This window comes from Hyla sarda, chromosome 3 (assembly GCF_029499605.1).
Source record: "Hyla sarda isolate aHylSar1 chromosome 3, aHylSar1.hap1, whole genome shotgun sequence".
NCBI classification, from domain to species: Eukaryota; Metazoa; Chordata; class Amphibia; order Anura; family Hylidae; genus Hyla; species Hyla sarda.
In genome coordinates, this window is record NC_079191.1 from 361229286 (window position 1) to 361250422 (window position 21137).

The window sequence follows — 21137 nt, forward strand, 5'->3', positions numbered from 1 at the left end:
AAACCTTCAAGAATGCTGCATTTTGCCCAGGATGTACATATAACCAGATAAAGGGTGCGGTCTTCCACTGAAACGCTTTGTCCACTATACCAGATGAAATAGTATTTTTATAGTGACCGGTTCCCTAGTGAGTGCCTATACCATGGTGCTATAGCTTGGCCTATGTAAAACGTAAGCGCACCTTCACCACCATGAACTGGTTACATGCATTGTTCATTCATCATTAATAATAATAAAAATAATTAAAAAAAGGGGCCACAATTACTAATAGGTACATATTGTTACGTGTTAAAATGTAAACAAAGAGGTCCATCTGCTTAGAGAGACCGGCACTCTGCATGCAATGTGCCATATTACTGCAAATTAGCTCTTTGAACATAATGTTCTATCAGTAAGTGCTGCTCTAATTACACGGACCAATCTGACAATAAGCTCATTTGCACGTCCGTCGGACATTATTAAAATGTGATCAAACTGATTAAGAATTGTCAAATGTATGAAGTGAAATTTGTTGGAAATTCTGCTTACAATTTGCAGGCCCCACTTGGGGACCATGTTAATGAATGAAACATGAAGTGTGGCGGTAACTGCAGAATAAGTGGAGGCTCGGCTGTAAAATGAACACACTCACTGGGGAACTTGACATTTGTCTCTCTCTGTTCCATTTTTGTACATTCAGATTACTCTGACAAGCCAGAAATGGGTCAATCTTTCTATTGCTGAGCTAAGTTCTATTGATAAAAATATTCACATCTTTTACTGTACTGTATAATACAGGTTGTGGTTAAAGCATTACTGTCATTTATATAGTCGTTCAGACATGTCAAAGGTTTAGATTGTTTCAGTCCTAAGACTCGCTGTGATCTTAAGTTATAGCAGAGTGAAGTACATCGTAGCCCACTTCAATCCCTGGCCAGTCACCAGTACTTACTGATGCATTTCATATACTTTAAAGGGGTACTCCGCCCCCTAGACATTTCATCAGCCCGAAACCCTAATTGCCCGTTTTTTTCCCATAACAACCAATCACAGCTCAACTTTTATATCTTAACGAACTTGTAAAGTGAAAGACAAACCAGACAATTAGTGTTTCAGGCTGATTGATAAATAAATATGGGCCTATGAGTATGGTGCAGACCAGTCACAAAGTATCAACATCCTAGAAACAATTCTTCTCCCCAGCACTGAACATATCAGGTAGACAGTCTGAGAGGAAATCAAAAGAACACCAGAGGGCAGAACAAGAAGTATGCAACAGGAGCTTTCTGCCGGAAGACATGAGTGGACACAAAGAGCTACCCGGCCCAGGCAGGGAGCTTGCTCTGCCATGATTCTGACTTCCGGTGGTGCATCCGCAACGTGAAATACGCTGCGGATGCGCTGTGTGTGACCCTGCCCTAAGAAGATATTTAAGTGTGGAAATAACCTCTTACTGAAACCTCTGAGTAGCTAAGGCTAAAACAGTTACCTCCAGTTGCTCGTCCGCCATCAGCTGTAGAACCAGCCGCCTGATGCCTTGAACAGTTTCTTCATTATTAAGGAATATAAAGAGATTGTAGAATACCATCGTCTGAGTATAGGTCAAGACTGTGTATCTTGCATGCCAAGAACTACTTCTTGCTGTCTAAAGATTCAAATAGCGGAAAAGTTTAGTAAGATAGACAGGTTCAGCTGTGTAAGAAATACAACTTCCACATTTATTAAATTATATTTTTAACTGGCCAAAATTCTATCAAAGGATTTGGGCAATACACATTATATAGCCCTATACCCAAATGGCTACGTTGTGCTGTCTCTCTAAAATGGTCACATGAGGTACAAACCAAAGGGAAGTCATGTAGCAAATTAATTGGAGCAATCTACACACTGTACAGCATAATGATGGGGTCTTTGGATGTTCTTAAACATTTCCAATCTTTTACCTGGGATCTCTAGTTAAATATTGTGACATCTGAAGTATAAATGGTTTTAGTGAGTAATGGGGTGAACAACATGATCATTATGAAGCAAGTTAATTTTACCTCCCTGTACAGTCACATATAGATTTTTTATTTAGTGAGCCCTGTGTGGGGAGATTAATATGATGCCTCAATAGCATACAGTGATCCCTCAACATACGATGGTAATCCGTTCCAAATGAACCATCGTTTGTTGAAACCATCGTGTGTTGAGGGATCCGTGCAATGTAAAGTATAGGAAATAATACTAACCTGTACCCGCCGCTCCGGACATCTCTGCTTCCCCGGGATCCCCGCTCTCCGTCGCCGCAGTCACGTCACTACGCACGCCGCTCCTATTGGATGACGAGACAGCGTGCGCGACGTGATGGCAACGAATGAGAGCGACAGCGATGCAGGTGATCCCGAAGATGACCTCTGGAGCCCCGAGGACAGGTAAGAGACCATCACCAGACCACCGTAAACGGCTATCCGGCGGCAGCTGAAGCAGTCTGCACTTCCGGATAGCCGTTTATGCGATGGCCCCGACATACAAAAGACAAAAGCGTTGTATGTTGATGCAGCCTTCAACATGCGATGGCCTCTGAGAGGCCATCGTATGTTGAAATGATCGTATGTGGGGACGATCACAGGTCGGGGGGGGGGGGGGGGGGGGGGGGTGGGGGGGGGTCACTGTATATCCAATGGGTCCCTGAGGAGAGCGATTAAAATACCACTTAAGGTCTGTTCATTTAATTTAAAGGAGCATTTTCATTTCATAAAGTGATGGCATATTTCAAGTAGGGATCGACAGATTATCGGTTTGGCCGATATTATCGGCAGATAATCACGATTTTGGGCATTATCGGTATCGGCAATTACCTTGCCGATAAGCCGATAATGCCCCGCCCGCACCGCGACCGTCCCACCCCCGACCCGACGCACCGCACCCCCCACCGCACTGCCCCGGCTCCATTGCCTCCCCCATCCCCGGTTTTATTATTACCTGTTCCTGGAGCCCACGCTACTTCTGGCTCCTGCTGCGTAATGACGAGTGACGTGACGTGCGCGACATGACATCACCGTCAGTGCGCACAGTGACAGCTTAGGAGGACGCCACCGGAGCCAGATGTAGAGTGGACCCCGTGCACAGGTAATTATAAAACCGGGGATGGGGGAGGCAATGGGGCCAGGGCGGTGCGGAGGGGTGTGCGGCGCGGTGGGGGGGGGAGCTGTGCGGGGGTGGCGGTGATAGGAACCCCGGACAGGCAGGGGGAGAGAAGCGGGTGGCGGCGCAAATGCCACTGCAGTGCATTGATTTAAAGTGCCCGCTTTAAATCAATGATCTGCAGCGGTGTTGCGGGGGGATAATTAGCCGATAACTTATACTGGAATATCGGTATAAGTTATCGGCTATCGTCCCTAACATCCACCGATTATCGGCCCTAACCTCCACCGATTATCGGCCCTAAAAAACCGATATCGGTGCAATTACTTTATGATCATGAGACTTCAATTTTTGGGACCTCTACCAATTGTGAGAAAGATGGGACTGCAGCACAACTCATTCATGTTAATAGTTCCCTGGAATCCAGGTGGCTGAGGTGCTGTAGTACAGGGGATGCTGCACTAAATTAGTGCTGCAGCCCTTTTATTCTCAGGATTCAGGGGGGGTGGGGGGTTGGGGGGGGGAACCAGAGGTCAAACCCCCATCGTTCATAAAGCAACGGCATATCCTAACAATATGCCTATACTCTAAAAGATGGTAGTCTTTAAAGCGTTACTATCACTGTCTGATCAAAACTCTTGACACGTCCAAGTGACATGCAAGTCAGCTGACATCCAAATGTAGAACACGGACAGTCCTGATCACGTGTGTGCAATAATCACACAAGGTATTAAGATGGAGAAGAAAATGGTGGGGTTCTGGCTACAAATAGAAAATGTTTATGATGTTACCTAAGGATTTTAACTATTTCTGTTATGAGTTAAGGAGTATTTAAATGGCCACTGTCAGATTCAAAAACTTTTTTTTTATATGTTGTACATCTTGTCAAAATATTAATCTTTCTAATATACAGAAGAACTTTTTTCCCTTTTTATAGAAATCATGGCTTTGTCCAAGCTGAAGCATAGGCACGGATAAAGTCCAGTAAGTGAGGGTGGGCTATTACTTCTCTGTCCTCTCTCCTGTCTGATAGGACTCCTCTGTGCTCTCTCCTGTCTGCTAGTACTCTGTGCTCTCTCCTGTCTGATAGGACTCCTCTGTGCTCTCTCCTGTCTGATGGCACTCCTCTGTGCTCTCTCCTGTCTGCTAGTACTCTGTGCTCTCTCCTGTCTGATAGGACAGGAGAGAGCACAGAGGAGTCCTTTTAGACAGGAGAGAGCACAGAGTACTAGCAGACAGGAGAGAGTACAGAGGAGTGCCATCAGACAGGAGAGAGCACAGAGGAGTCCTATCAGACAGGAGAGAGCACAGAGTACTAGCAGACAGGAGAGAGCACAGAGGAGTGCCATCAGACAGGAGAGAGCACAAAGGGGTCCAATCAGACAGGAGAGAGCACAGAGGAGTCCTATCAGACAGGAGAGAGCACAGAGGAGTCCTATCAGACAGGAGAGAGCACAAAGGAGTGCCATCAGACAGGAGAGAGCACAGAAGAGTGCTTTCAGACAGGAGAGAGCACAGAAGAGTGCTTTCAGACAGGAGAGAGCACAGAGGAGTGCTATCAGACAGGAGAGAGCACAGAGGAGTGCCATCAGACAGGAGAGAGCACAGAGGAGTGCCATCAGACAGGAGAGAGCACAGAGGCGTGCCATCAGACAGGAGAGAGCACAGAGGAGTGCTATCAGACAGGAGAGAGCACAAAGGAGTCCGATCAGACAGGAGAGAGCACAGAGGAGTGCTATCAGACAGGAGAGAGCACAGAGCAGTGCCATCAGACAGGAGAGAGCACAGAGGAGTCCTATTAGACAGGAGAGAGCACAGAAGAGTGCTTTCAGACAGGAGAGAGCACAGAAGAGAGCTATCAGACAGGAGAGAGCACAGAGGAGTGCTATCAGACAGGAGAGAGCACAGAGGAGTCCCATTAGACAGGAGAGAGCACAGAGGAGTGCCATCAGACAGGAGAGAGCACAGAGTACTAGCAGACAGGAGAGAGTACAGAGGAGTGCCATCAGACAGGAGAGAGCACAGAGGAGTGCTGTCAGACAGGAGAGAGCACAAAGGAGTCCGATCAGACAGGAGAGAGCACAGAGGAGTGCTATCAGACAGGAGAGAGCACAGAGCAGTGCCATCAGACAGGAGAGAGCACAGAGGAGTCCTATTAGACAGGAGAGAGCACAGAGGAGTGCTATCAGACAGGAGAGAGCACAGAAGAGTGCTTTCAGACAGGAGAGAGCACAGAAGAGAGCTATCAGACAGGAGAGAGCACAGAGGAGTGCTATCAGACAGGAGAGAGCACAGAGGAGTGCTATCAGGCAGGAGAGAGCACAGAGGAGTGCTATCAGACAGGAGAGAACACAGAGGAGTGCTATCAGACAGGAGAGAGCACAGAGGAGTGCTAGGCCACCCTCACTTACTGGACTTTGTCCGCGCCTGTGCTTGAGCTTGGACAAAGCCATGATTTCTATAAAAAGAAAAAAAAATCTTCTGAAGAATAGAAAGATTAATGGTTTTGCCAAGATGTACAACATATAAAAAGTTTTTGTATCTGACAGTGTCCATTTAAGGGTTATTAAAAAAAAATAAAAAAATAAAGGTGAACCTACACTTTAACCATGGCAGACAAAGTGTCACAAATGTAAAATCCATTAAAAAGGACAAATTGTTTGCAGACAACATCAAGATACTCACTTGTTTTAATACATCGACAACCAACGGCACCTGCTCGGGGTAGAGTAACCCTTGAGACATCAGAGATAAGCACATTTTTGCATCTCTTTTCAGCTCATCATAGTTGGTGTCATTTTCTACCGGTGCAATCTAGTGGGACAAAAAGACAATTTACTGAAAGGTAAAGAGCTTCATACACCCTTGATCCACTGTGCAAGGGGAAGAATGTAGAAGTGAATAAATGACACATACATACAAGCTTGCAAAACAAAACTATTAACACAAGAAGAAATATATGTGTAATATAAATAATAGTGGGCTCCATACTATAGGCTCACAATTATATATGTGAAAAGCATAGGACAAAAGAACAAGTCTACATTCCTACAGTCCTGAAATCAGCCTAATTCTGATTTCTGAAGTCACATAAAATAGCAACAAAAAAAAAAACACCTGTTCTTCTTTGTGCGCCCAATGGACTAGAAGTCTGTCTCAGTAACGTGGCACAGAGCTGGGAGAGAACGTGTTTAATAAAGACTTTCCCTGGCTTGCTCTAGAAAATCAGTCACCCAAGACCCTGGCCAATCAAAACTTTTCGCTATGACATGTCAAAATTTTAGTTTTTTTAAGTGACAATGCCTATTTAACTAACTATTCTCTATCCAACATATCTATAATCAAGCTTGACATTGTCTTATGCTAGTACTCAGTTTAACTTGCCTTGAACAGGAGTGGTAGAAGTTGCAGCTGCTCCGGCACTGCAGTACAAAAAGATCTTCCTGCACTTGCCATAATCCATTTCAATACTAGAGAAATAATAAACACACAAAAAACATTACAAATTCCAGAACTTTAACTCCATACTATTAAAATATAGCTGTCCATTGCAGTATGGACATCTTTTGCAACCACATGCCAAAGCATGCAAGTTTAACCACTTACTGGTTTTCATCAATTTGATGCCCTGGGTCCTCTCATCTTGCTCCCCGACTCCGTTTTCTTCCATCACATGGTTTTGGATCTCTTCATCTGCCTCCATGAGGGGCTTCAACTTCTCAAGTACACGTGCAGTAAATTCAGAAATGCGAGGAGATTTGGTGGGAGCAGTGTTTGGCAGAGTGACATCAATCATGAATATGTAAGTCAGCACACTGGAAGAATAGGATTAGGTTAGGAGAAGCAATAGACAAATGTCACATTAGAATGTACAGAAAACAGACATTAATAACGCAACAGGGGCAGTCTCAGGACAACAGCCCAGTCCATATTCCCGGATAGAGCATGAGGACATTATAAAAGGGGTTCCCCTGCTAGAGGCTTCTTCTATTAGCAAAAGGAAGCAAACTTTCATAGACAATCCATTTAAATGGAAAAGAAAAGCATAAAATAAAGATGTCCAGCACAGAATTATTTTATCCCCTATTTGCAGGACCCCCCCACCCCTGCCTCTGTTAATGCATGTTTTGTTCCCAGCACATCAGCTGGTCGAAACATGCCCCCTCCATCCAGCTCTATGGGAGAGGTGGAGACACAATGGGGGGGGGGGCTAGACACCAGATATAACTGGACACAGACACAGAACAAAGCTGAACTGATTTTCAGAGTGAAACAAAGTCTCAGAAGAGGGTATCTCTTGACCAGAATAGAGAGTACTGTCATTCTGGAGCATTGTTTCCCAACCAGTGTGCCTCCAGCTGTGTTGCAGAACTAAACTCCCAGCATACCCAGACATCGGAAGGGGGAGTTGTAACTTTGTAACCGCTAGAGGCACACTGGTTGGAAAATATTGCTCTGGAGGGACAACCAAATGAATGTGTGCAAGGCTTTATTTAACCTGTGGTGACTTAAAGGAAAACTGTCAGCAAGTTCACCCACACTAAACCCAATACACTGGGTTATAGTGTGGGTAAACAGGAGTTGATACAGGGGTCACTTACTTTTTTTTTGTCCAGAAGCCGCAGAGTTATGTGCCTGTAAAGTTCCTTTCTTCTGTTTATAATATATACTTTCAAGGCGGGACCCCCGCAAGCCATCTGTTTCAGCCACCAAAGTTTCTAAGGCCGCCCCCATTTTATAAATATTAATTATCTTCAACTCCACATCCTAGCAACATGGAGTCACATATCCCCTGAGCGCAGCGCTCCGATTTCAGAGCGCATGATGGTTTGAGTATACGCTATTGAAGCCTCGCTACCCCCAACTTCCGGGTGTAGCGAGAGACCAGCGCATGTGCAGTGGCACTGCGCAGAGTGACAACAGTACGCCGAGCTGGTTAAAATCTTTATGCGCATACGCTCTGCAATCAGAGCCCCAAAATCAGGGGATATGTGACTCCACGTCGCTAGAAGATAATGAATATTTCTAAAACGGGGGCAGGCTTAGAAGCTTCAGCGCGGGAGGCTGAAGCAGACGGCCGGCGGGGGTCCAGCCTTGAAAGCGCAGGCACATAACTCGGCGGCCACTGGACAAAAAAAAAAGTAAGTGACCCCGTATCAACTCCTGTTCACCCACACTATAACCCAGTGTATTGGGTTTAGTGTGAGTGTACTTGCTGACAGTTTTCCTTTAATTCCAGTTTCCCCACAGAAGACAGCTTATCACTAAGGGCTCCAGCAAGAGGATAAATTTGTGATCAATTTATTGTCAAGGGACCCTTCAGGATAGTCCAAAGCTAAGAACCCCTTTTGAATACACAAATCCCTACACAGTAAAGTCATTTACCTTCCGATCCGCTCTCGGACATTCTTGTAGACTTGGGTTAATTTAGGTTCTAGATACGTCAGCAGTCTGTGAAGCAACTCAGGAACCCGCCACTCCTGCTGTGCCAGACCTCCCTGAAGAACATATAATCGGCTGAGGAGAGAGAATAATGCAGTCATTACCCTAGTCACCCATTGACATCAGTGTTCTCTATACTTTTATGGCAGGCGGTGAAGTATTACATGTTTTGCACATACCAAGCATCAACAAAGGAGCCACCTTCTCCGCTCAATGGAGATTCCAACAGAAGCTCGAACAACCAATGAAGTTTCCGAGGATCTCTGCTCTCCTACAGGAAACAACAAATAGATAATGAAGGTGGAAAAGTGTTTGAACTAATGCTGTGATACAGTGGCCTTCTTAGGTCCCATTCACATCCCATTTTGCCCATATTGCACTAGTATATATTAAGAAGGTATACCAACGTTACTGTATATGCTAATGAATACAACAGTATTCTTCTGCTGGAGCCATTGAGATTAAAGAATTCAACATAGTCTACTAGTGACCATGGAGTACTGTTTCTGTGCAGGAGCAGACCATGCTATTGACTCCCACACAAAAGCAGTATATGTTCAGGGAATGGATCCAACACAGTCACTAGAAGACTACATTCTGTCTATTAAAGGGGTACTCCCCTGGTTAAACAGATTTGTAACTGACTTCTATTAAAAAAAAAATCTTAATCCTTCTAATACTTATAAGTTCTTTTCTTTTTCAATTTCCTTTCTGTCTGACCACAGTGCTCTCTACTGACACCTGACTGACACCTACTGAACACTTTAGGAACTGTCCAGAGCAGGAGCAAATCCCCATAGAAAACCTATCCTGCTCTGGACAGTTCTTGACGTGGACAGAGGTGTCAGCAGAGAGCCCCATGGTCAAACAGAAACTGAATTCTAAAATAAAAGAACTTCCCTTGGAGCATACAGAAGCTTATAAGTACTAGAGGGATAAGGGTTAAGATTTTTTGATAGATTTTTTTTTGTACTCACCGTAAAATCTCTCTCTCGTAGCCTTCATTGGGGGACAAAGAGAACATGGGTAAATGCTCTTGCCACTAGGAGGCACTGACACTAGGGAAAAAAAGTCTGCTCCTCCCTGGCAGGATATACCCGCCCAATGGAAGTGAAGTAATCAGTTTTGTCACAAAGCAGTAGGAGAAGCCAACCAAGAGACAAGTCTGAAGGAGCCTAGAAAGGAAACACCCAAGAACCAGAAAAGGCTATCCTGACAAGAATGAAGACATGGGTGGGTGGCTGTGTCGCCCAATGAAGGCTACGAGAAAGATATTACGGTGAGTACAAAAAAAAAATCTCCTTTTCTCGGTCGCTCTTCATTGGGGGACAAAGAGACCATGGGATGTACCAAAGCAGTCCCTGGGGTAGGAAGAACACCACCAGAGGAAGGGAGTCAGCCCGGAGACTGAACCCCAGCCAGCTGTAAGACTCAGACAAGATCCTGGGCTAAAAAGCAACCGAGGCCTGGAACTTAGCGTCCGGCAGTTCCCACTGTCCATGGAGATGGACTAGGATGCCAACGAAGGGACCGTCCTTAGGAGAGACTCTAAACCAACAGGCCACAGAGAGAGACAAGAAGGGCTGATGCAGAGACCCGATGGGCGAACCAACCTGGAAGGAGGTAGGAAACCAACTCCAAGAAGCACAGAACCAGACAGAGATAGAGCTTTGTTGGGAACAAAAAAAAGGAAAAGGGAACGACAACGACCAACTGAAACCAGAGAACCTGGCAAGAAAACACCAGGGAGAGCTGAAGGGCAGTCAGTCAAGGTGAAGACCAGAACTTCTGGAAAAGAGAGACGGGAACCGTCTCGGAGAGGCATGGTGCAGAAGATCCGAATCAAAAAGCTGTATGTGCCAAAAAAAAAAACTGTCCCAAGGGAACAGCGCGAGCACCCGGGGAGAAGAGCGGACTCGAGGAGGACTCCACAAAGGCTGAACAGAGGGAAGAAACCACAGCCATGCTGCAGCCGAAAAAAAACCTCCAACTGGAACGACCCGGTAGACAGACTTGCCATCCAACCGCGGAGTAAATGGACCCCAAAGGACGAAACAGAAAGTAAGGAGTACCCGGAAAACCAGAACTGGACATGGAACTGGAGACTCTTGAGACACCGGGAGGTGCCCCAACTGTAGTAGGAGCAAAACCAACAACAGCGAAATGCTCCGGGAAACATACTGCTATGTCGGGACAAGAAGAAGAGCGCTACAGAACGACCGCCCCACAATGGAATCATGGAGAAGCCTGGGCAGGGGCACTACAACATGCCAGGACCGCAATCATCACGAAAGCCTGTAGGACTGGGAGGGCAGACCCAGAAAATAAGGTACACCACACAGCAGTCTAGGAGAGAGCCCAAAACAAGGATTAATTGGTCTTGGACCCAGTGGATGGAGCGAACCAGAGCACTCCCAGCAACGTCTCGTCAGGAGGGAAATGGAGGGAAAAGCAAAAGGGGACCCAGCTGTGACTCCCAGGCTCTGGGCACAAGAAGGTTACTCCAAAAGATCGGAATGGCAGATTAGCGCCACCGACACAAAGGGAAACATAAGCACACCCATCCCGGATATTCCGCCAAGGAAGGAAGAGCGCAATGGCAGACTGGCTGTTGCTGAGCTATACAGGATTGCATAAACCCCTTCTACACAGGAAAATGCCCTAGCTGCATGAGCAGCAGTAGACAACCAGAAACAGGAGGAGAGCCAGGCTGCAATAGTGAGCAGTAAGCACACAAGTAGAGCCAGCGAAAAGCACTTTGATCGCTCCCAGCAAAAAAAACAAAGGTCCTGCAAGGTACCCCACCATGTAGGGGGGGTTAGTGTGAGATGGCTCCATCTTGGCAGAAGAAAGTGCTCAGTGAAATAGTCACCCTAGTGGAGGGGAAAACAAGGGGAGGTGGAGATGAAACTCAGGCACTGACCGTGCCAATCTTCCTGATCCCAGTACCCCCTGTGGAAGTGAATTTCCCAAGAGCGCCATGTACTGTAGGAGCAAGGAAATGAGCAAGGAAATGCCACCCTACGGTAACAGATCAAAGCACTGGGTGGACGTAGCCTCCAGGGATCCTGGGAAAACACACCGAGGCATGGAGGAGCCATGTTGTGTCCCCAGAGGGATTTGAATCCTGGACACTGGAGCTGGGAAATACAAAGACATAACTAGGAATGCAAGTAAGAAGCACACGTAGCATTGGGAGGAAACGTTGGGGCGAAACCTTGGACCCTGCGGGAAAAAAAAGGGGGGGGGGGGGGGCAGATTGTGCGGCCACGGAGCCATTATATCCGATGAATGAGGCAAGAGAGCAGGCGCCTGAGCCACCCGTACAGGAACCCGGGAAGATACCTGGAGACATGGGGGGGGGGGGGACGGGACGACTGTAGAACAAGCCGTCGCCCCTGCAAGCCCCCTAACAGGTGCTCAACCGCCACAGACCTGTGGATACAATTACACAGGAAGGCCTGAGGTACAACCCACCAAAAAGGAGGGGAGGAAGGCTCTACATGAGAAGGGTGTCCAGAGCATATGTAGGGACACAGACATTGGTACCTCATGATAATAGTGAGGTACCAAGACTGCCACCAAAAAGGGAACCAGACATCCAAATGTCCGGAAGCATGGCCGATCAGGCAGCGCCATGCTCCTGTCACACCAAACTGAATAAAATAATAAAGGAGAGAAAACTCTAAAATTCTAGAAAAACTAGGGAAAAAAACAAAAAAAGAAGACCAGGTCTGGAGAACTCCAGACCTGCGTCTGCCTCCTACTGACACTGAGCTAAAACTGATTGGCTCAGAGTCAGTGGGCGGGGTATATCCTGCGAGGAGGGGCAGACTTCTTTTTTGTTAATGCTTAGTGTCAGCCTCCTAGTGGCAGCAAGATATACCCACGGTTCCTGTGTACCCCAACGGAGCCGAACGAGAAACATATATTTCAAATTGCAAAACATGCTTAAACATAGGCTGAACTTGTTACTGTGAAGTTCATTGAACTATAAACTCATAATGAGATTTTCTCTCAACATATTACTGTAAAATAGAGGAATCATAGACTGAGAGCTGCAGTTTATGCAACCTTATCTGGAAAGTATACTCTAGTATAGAAATAAACGGTAGCCCGCTCTCACCGTTCAGCTTCAGACTTCTTGCTCCGATATGGATACTTCAACGGTCCAGACTTGTTGCAGGGTGCTCTGAGCGGCCTGCATCAAGTCCGCAACCGGGTCTGTTGAAGTATCCATGTCAGAGCAAGAAGTCTGAATCTTAATGGTGAGTGCAGGCTACCATTTATTTCTATACTATACTAGTGTATATTAGGGACTTTGATTTCTCTGGTTCCCAGCACCACCAGACTCGCTGATAAAGACTGTGGTCTCCTGCAGTGATATGGGCTCAGCCATCCTGTCTATAGTGCAGCAGTACTGCCACTTTATCTTTTTTGAGTTGTGTTATCTGGAAAGTAGACTACCATATTCTTGAGCGAGAAATACGAGATAAAAATGTATACATGTAGTATGTGTTTTTATTAGGAGGCTATTGGTGACATGCCCACCTTATGCCAATGCATAGGCATACGTCACAGTTTTCTGTTAAGTATACGGCTGAAAACTTCACTGGAGTATACACCCACTGGTTGAACAGAGCCTTATAATACATACTTTCAGAAGGTTTTATTTATTTATTTTTATTTTAATTTCTTTTTACTTTAGAAGTATTGCAGCAATAAAATTTTTTTAAAAAGAGCAAAAAGAATTTAACCTAACAGATAACTTACACATGAAGTTGCAACACACGTTCCCCAGTCGCTGTATGTTTCCACTGTGATGTTGGCGAATGCTGTTCTCAGTAGTGGGCACAAAAATGTCCATACATTTTCAACCTGTAAAAAACAGTTGTATAAATCAAAACTTTTCAAAGAAAACTTAGATCAATGAAAACTTAGATCAATAAAAACAAATCATAAACCATTTTTATTGCACAGGATAGGAGATATGTGGCTACCGGGAAGTAACCGAGCAAATCCCTGCTCTGCCCCACTTTGAATGAGGCAGCAGTCAACCATTCTTCCGACAAGTGATAAATGTTTGTGGGATAACCCTTTGACTTCTAGATCGAAGAGCTTAAATGAAACACTTATGTTACTTTACTGGATATATATGTTTCCAGGTCTCCCAGACACACTGTCCATCTTTTATACAACTTGAATATTATTCTTTATATGAACGGTTACTGTCTCTGCAGTTGCGACCTTGATATATCAGTAGTAAATATTCAGACCCTGCATTACAACCTAAGACTCCAAACACAAAAGAAGTGGATAAGCAGACGAATTAACGGCAAATGCTTTTTTATTATCTAATTCCATTTACCGTATATACTCGAGTATAAGCCGAGTTTTTCAGCACGATTTTTCGTGCTGAAAACACCCCCCTCGGCTTATACTCGAGTGAACTCTCCACCCGCAGTGGTCTTCAACCTGCGGACCTCCAGAGGTTTCAAAACTACAACTCCCAGCAAGCCCGGGCAGCCATCGGCTGTCCGGGCTTGCTGGGAGTTGTAGTTTTGAAACCTCCGGAGGTCCGCAGGTTGAAGACCACTGCGGCCTTCGACATCATCCAGCCCCCTCTCACCCCCCTTTAGTTCTGTACAGTACTCACCTCCGCTCGGCGCTGGTCCGGTCCTGCAGGGCTGTCCGGAGAGGAGGTGGTCCGGTGGGATAGTGGTTCCTGGCTGCTATCTTCACCGGGGAGGCCTCTTCTAAGCGCTTCGGGCCCGGCCCCAGAAGAGTCACGTTGCCTTGACAACGACGCAGAGGTACGTTCATTGCCAACGTACTTCTGCGTCATTGTCCAGGCAACGCCTCTATACCGGGCCGGAAGCGCGGAGAAGAGGCGCCCCCGGTGAAGATAGCAGCCCGGAACCACTATCTCACCGGACCACCTCCTCACCGGACAGTCCTGCAGCACCGGACCAGCGCCGAGCGGAGGTGAGTACTGTACAGAACTAAAGGGGGGTGAGAGGGGGCTGGATGATGTCGAAGGCCGCAGTGGTCTTCAACCTGCAGACCTCCGGAGGTTTCAAAAGTACAACTCCCAGCAAGCCCGGACAGCCGATGGCTGCCCGGGCTTGCTGGGAGTTGTAGTTTTGAAACCTCTGGAGGTCCGCAGGTTGAAGACCACTGAGGGCGGATGATGAGAAGAGGATGATGAAGGGGGGTGTGGGATGATGACAAGAGGATGATGAAGGGGGGAGAGTGGGATGATGAAGGGGGGTGGGGATGATGAAGGGGGGTGGGGATGATGAAGGGGGGTGTGTGGGATGATGACAAGGGGATGATGAAGGGGGGTGGGGATGATGACAAGGGGATGATGAAGGGGGGTGGGGATGATGACAAGGGGATGATGAAGGGGGGATGTGTGGGATGATGACAAGGGGATGATGACAGGTGATGATGATGAGGGTCTGGATGATGACAGGCGGTGATGATGATGAGGATGTTAATGACGGGTCTGGATGATGACACTGGGGGGGATGATGTATTTCCCACCCTAGGCTTATACTCGAGTCAATAACTTTTCCTGGGATTTTGGGTTGAAATTAGGGGCCTCGGCTTATACTCGGGTCGGCTTATGCTCGAGTATATACGGTATATATCACCTTTGAATGTAAGACATTATTTGCAGATCAAAAAGTTTTTCAAGAACTTTCATACTGATGGCCTGTCTTTTGGATAGGAAATAAATATTGAATAGTGGGGTGCCAACTTACAACAGGGCCACCAACCAACTAAAGGGGCCATGGTGCTTATGCAAGTGTACCTAATAATACAGGTACAGCTGCTACTGAATGTATAGAGATGTGTTTAGAAGGAAATAAAGACTTGCTTGAGCACTGCAGCCCCTTAGGGACCAGGCCAATTTTTCACTGTAGGACCAGAACGTTTTTTGCACATCTGACCACTGTCACTTTAAAGGGTAGCTCCCACCATCCTATTTTTTTTTCTGTCCCTGCCTATTGCCAATCTATCCCTAACCCCCTCCCTGCTTTTAATTTAAATTTTTACTATATTAAAAATGCCTTTTGTCTGCCTGGCAGTGTGCTCACTACCTGGCAGACTTCCCCAGCAGGCACCACGTCACTGATGCCTGCGGGGGGGGGACTTCCGCCCTTAGTTTATCTACACAGGGTGCCTCCAGCTGTTTCACCACTACAACTCCCAGCTTGCCCTGACATCTATTGGCTGTCAGGGCATGCTGCGAGTTGTAGTATTGAAACAGCTGGAGGCACCCTGTGTAGATAAATTATTAGTTAGTTACATGCGGCGCTAGCCCGTCCCCTCCGTCTCCCTCCCCCCCCACCCCGCGCCATACCCCGTTCCCTCCATCACAAACCCCCCTCCCGCATACCCCGTTCCCTCATTACACTTACTGCAGAGTCCGGCAGCGGGCGTGCAGGGACAGCGGCGATGAGACGGCGGCGATGTGCGGAGGAGTGGCCTCCCAGCCAGTGGCCGGGGAGCCAATGCGCTCGCTCCCTGCCTGTCTGATTGACAGGCAGGGAGCGAGCGCAGGCTGAATAAAAAAGGACCGATGCCCGGCCGCATCAGTCCTTTTTCAGGCGTGACGTCACGCCAGGCTGCAGCCGGCCACTAGGAGGGAGACCCCTAGTGGCCGGTTTTCAAATGTAAATTAAACAATTTTAATTTAAAAAAAAAATAATAAAAGTAAATTAGAGATACGTTGTAGTACATAAGTACTACAACATATCAAAAAATAAAGTCGGTGACAGTGCCCATTTAAGTTTTAATAACTCTGGGATGTTTTTACCTTTCATTCTGATTCAGAGATTGTTTTTTCGTGACATATTCGACTTTATGTTAGTGGTAAATTTTTGTTGATACTTGCATAATTTATTGGTGAAAAATTCCAAAATTTTATGAAAAAATGGAAAATTTTGCATTTTTCTAACTTTGAAGCTCTCTGCTTGTAAGGAAAAGAGACATTCCAAATAAATTACATATTGATTCACATATACAATATGTCTACTTTATATTTGCATCATAAAGTTGACAGTTACTTTTGGAAGACATCAGAGGGCTTCAAAGTTCAGCAGCAATTTTCCACAAAATTTTCAAAATCTGAATTTTTCAGGGACCAGTTCAGTTTTGAAGTGGATTTGAAGGGCCTTCATATTAGAAATACCCCATAAATTACCCTATTATAAAAACTACACCCCCAAAGTATTCAAAATGACATTCCGTAAGTGTGTTAACCCTTTAGGTGTTTCACAGGAATAGCAGCAAAATGGAGAAAATTCAAAATCTTCATTTTTTACACTCGCATGTTCTTGTAGACCCAATTAGAATTTTTACAAGGGGTAAAAGGAGAAAAATCCTCTCAAAATTTGTAACCGATTTTCTTTCAAGTAAGGAAATACCTCATATGTGTATGTCAAGTGTTCGGCGGGTGCAGTAGAGGGCTCAGAAAGGAAGGAGCGACAATGGGATTTTGGAGAGTGAGTTTTTTTTAAATGGTTTTTGGGGGGCATGTCACATTTAGGAAGCCACTATGGTGCCATAACAGCAGAAAAAAAACCACATGGCATACCATTTTAGAAACTACACCCCTCAAGGTACATAACAAGGGGTCCAGTGAGCCTTAACACCCCACAGGTGTTTGACGACTTTTTGTTAAAGTTGGATGTGTAAATGAAAAAAAAAAAAAAAAATTTCACTAAAATGTTTTTCCCCAAATTTTACATTTTTACAAGGGGTAATAGGAGAAATGCTCCCCAAAATTTGTAACCCCATTTCTGCTGGAAGAGTATGGAAATACCATTTCTACAAAGGGTAATGGGAGAAAATGCCCCCCAAAATTTGTAACCCCATCTTTTCTGAGTATGGAAATACCCCATGTTAGGATGTAAAATGCTCTGCGGGCGAACTACAATGCTCAGAAGAGAAGGAGTCACATTTGGATTTTGGAAAGCAAATTTTGCTGATACTGTTTTTGGGGAGCATGTCGCATTTAGGAAGCCCCTATGGTGCCAGAACAGCAAAAAAACAAAAAACACATAGCATACTATTTTGGAAACTACACCCCTCAAGTAACGTAACAAGGGGTACAGTGAGCCTTAAAGGACAAATCTCACAGTAAAAAATTGTTCAGCTTTTAGTGCAGAAGGTAAAGTTATATAGGTTTGTAAATCACTTCCATTACCAATGCTGCTTAGAAACGAGCTTTTTCTGCATTCTTCTGTCTGACAGGAAATTCAGCTGTTCCAGGTTTTCATGACTTTCGACCCCCTATTCAGGCTGTTATCAGCAGCATCCTGGGGGCTGTGACGTGACAATTACCCAGAAAACCCCTGTGCTGCAGAGAGCTCCCTGTGCTCGGCCTTAGCCCCTCCCATCTGATGAATATTCACACTGTCCTCCCTCTGTTCTGCAGTGATTGGCTGATTATATGCCGGCTGATTCAGATCATAGCAGCGTCAGCAAACAGGCTGATTCTCTCCCCTCTCCTTGCTAATGTTTTTACACTGAGAACGGAGGAGAGGGGGGGAGGGGAGGGAGCTGCCAGCGTAGACCTGTCACACTGATAACGGAGGGGAGGGAGAGTAGACCTGTCACACTGAGCACTGGGGAGAGAGGAGTGCAGGGCAGAAGTGTGGGGGAGGTGATTGTGCCACTGTAAAGCAGGAGGGGGAGGGAGTGATTTTACAGTGTAAAACTGCAGCTTCAACTCCAGGGTCCCTCTCTCTGAGCACTGAGATTACATTTTGTTTCCTCGTGGCCACCCTTCTGTATAGGGCTATGATTGGAGCTCAGTGTTATGTGGGAGTGAGCTAGCAGAGCTGTGGGAGTGGCTAACATAAGTTAGGGGTGGTAACAAGCTCTCTGCTCAGGCAGCTGAGAGCAGGAAATGTGAGCAGTGCATGCAGGGAAATGTAGTCTTTGAGATCACAGGCATAGCCACAATAACCAGGAAGTAACTGGAATTTATGAGATGAATAGCCGGTGAATGGGGGGCGAAAAAAAATCACAAACATGTCAGAGAGGTGGTAGGTGAATATACTATGGAAAGGCTAGGTATTTTTTTTTTCTTTGCTGCATGGGATATCTTCTTTAACACCTCACAATTGTTTGATGACTTTTTAAAGTTAAAGTTTGATGTGTAAACAAACACAAAACAAAAAATTTCACAAAAATGCTGTTTTTTCCCCAAATTTTTTATTTTTACAAGGTGTAATAGGAGAAAATGCCCCCCAAACTTTGTAACCCCATTTCTTCTGGAAGATTATGGAAATACCCCATGTGTGGACGTCAAGTGCTCTGCTGGAGCACTACAATGCTCAGAGGAGAAAGAGTGCCATTGAGCTTTTGGAAAGAGAATTTGTTTGGAATGGAAGTCAGGGGCCATGTGCGTTTACAAAGCCCCCCCCCGTGGTGCCAGCACAGTGGACCCCCACATGTGACCCCATTTTTTGAAACTACACCCCTCACAGAATTTAATAAGGGGCGCAGGGAGCATTTACACCCCATTGGCGTTTGACAGATCTTTGCAACAGTGGGCTGTGCAAATGAAAAATTACATTTTTCATTTTCACGGACCACTGTTTGAAAAATCTGTCAGACACCTGTGGGGCGTAAATGCTCACTGTACCCCCCTTATTACATTACATGAGGGGTGTAGTTTCCAAAATGGGGTCACATGTGGCCATTGTCCATTGTTCTGGCACTATGGGGGCTTTGTAAACACACGTGGCCTTCAATTCCGGACAAATTTTCTCTCCAAAAGCCCAATGGCGCTCCTTCTCTTCTGAGCATTGTAGTGCACCCGCAGAGCACTTTACATCCACATATGGGGTATGTTCTTACTCAGAAGAAATGGGGTTGCAAATTTTGGAGGGATTTTTCCTATTTTCCCTTGTGAAAATTAAAAATCTAGGTTAACACCAGCATTTTAGTGGAATTTTTTTTTCTTCTCATTTTCCCATCCAACTTTAACGAAAATTCGTCAAACACCTGTGGGGTGTTCGGGCTCACTATACCCCTTGTTACGTTCTGTGAGGGGTGTCGTTTCCAAAATGGGGTCACATATTGGTATTTATTTTTTTGCATTTATGTCAGAACCACTGTAAAATCAGCCACCCCTGTGCAAATCACCAATTTAGGCCTCAAATGTACATGTACATAGTGCGCTCTCACTCCTAAGCCTTTTTGTGCGCCCGCAGAGCATTTTACGCCCACATATGGGGTATTTCCATACTCAGGAGAAATTGCGTTACAAATTATTATTATTTATTTTTTTTCCTTTTACCGCTTGTGAAAATAAAAAGTATGGGGCAACACCAGCATGTTAGTGTAAAAAATTTTTTTCCCCACTAACATGCTGATGTAGCCCCCAACTTTTCCTTTTCATAAGGGGTAAAAGGAGAAAAAGCCCCCCAAAATTTGTAACGCAATTTCTCCCGAATACGGAAATACCCCATATGTGGCACTAAACTGTTTCCTTGAAATACGACAAGTGAGAGCGCCATGCGCATTTGAGGACTAAATTAGGGATTGCATAGGGGTGGACATAGGGGTATTCTACGCCAGTGATTCCCAAACAGGGCGCCTCCAGCTGTTGCTAAACTCCCAGCATGCCTGGACAGTCAGTGGCCGTGGGCGGGCGGCATGTCGGGGTCATCAGACTCCCTTCCCATGTCGGCGATCACCACAAATCGCCGGTGAATTCACACCGGCGATTTGCTGTGATTCTGGGTCATACGGGTCTCCGGTGACCCGGAAAATAAGGGGGATCAGGGTTGTCCAAGACACTAAAGATCCCCCTGAAATGATAGGAGTGAGGTGGCAGGGGTGCCACCCCTCCTATACCTGCTATTGGTCGTCAAGAAGCGGGGGGAGGGGGGGGGGGGGGCTGGGGGTTGGTTTAACTTTCGGTTTCCCTGTTCTGCCCACCCACTGTAGGCTGGGCAGAACGGGGAAACCGACACGGACCGGCGCCGAAGTCCACTTACCCATCGGAGGCAGCGATCGGCGGCAGAAGGCGGGTCCTACAGAAGGCGGCGAGTTGCCTAGCAACATCTGGAGGGTTACAGTTTGAGACCACTATACAGTGCTCTCTAAACTTTAGCCCTCCAGATGTTTAAAAACTACAACTCCCAGCATGCTGAGACAGCTGTTTGCTGTCTGGGAATGCTGGGATTTGCAGTTTTGCAACATCTGGAGGGCTACAGTTTAGAGATCACTGCACAGTGACCTCCAAACTTCAGCCCTCCAGCTGTTGCAAAACTGCAAATCCCAGCATGCACACACAGCAAACAGCTGTCTGGGCATGCTGGGAGTTGTAGTTTTGCAACATCAGGAGGGCTACAGTTTAGAGACCACTGTATAGGACCCAGGGAGCCGCATCGCAGTCTTCTGCCGCCGATCGCCGGCTCCGATGGGTAAGTGGACTTCGGCGCCGGTCCATGTCGGTTTCCGCCTTCTGCCCAGCCTACAGTGGGTGGGCAGAACGGGGAAACCGAAAGTTAAACCCCTCCCGCCCCGCTTCTTGACGACCAATAAAATAGCAGTGATAGGAG

The 21137-nt window shown here is 46.2% G+C and overlaps 1 protein-coding gene across 2 annotated transcripts in view; it reads right to left on the reverse strand.

The window, feature by feature from the left end:
- PSME4 (proteasome activator subunit 4) overlaps positions 1-21137 on the reverse strand; it is a 185717-nt gene that overhangs the window by 14531 nt on the left and 150049 nt on the right. For both annotated transcript variants that reach the window (XM_056567663.1, XM_056567664.1), the window contains 7 exons: positions 13321-13425; positions 8727-8818; positions 8491-8622; positions 6712-6920; positions 6490-6575; positions 5791-5919; positions 1469-1624 (listed from right to left, as the gene is read on the reverse strand). In XM_056567663.1, coding sequence (XP_056423638.1) covers positions 1469-1624; positions 5791-5919; positions 6490-6575; positions 6712-6920; positions 8491-8622; positions 8727-8818; positions 13321-13425 — 909 coding nt within the window. The remainder of the gene's footprint in view (positions 1-1468; positions 1625-5790; positions 5920-6489; positions 6576-6711; positions 6921-8490; positions 8623-8726; positions 8819-13320; positions 13426-21137) is intronic.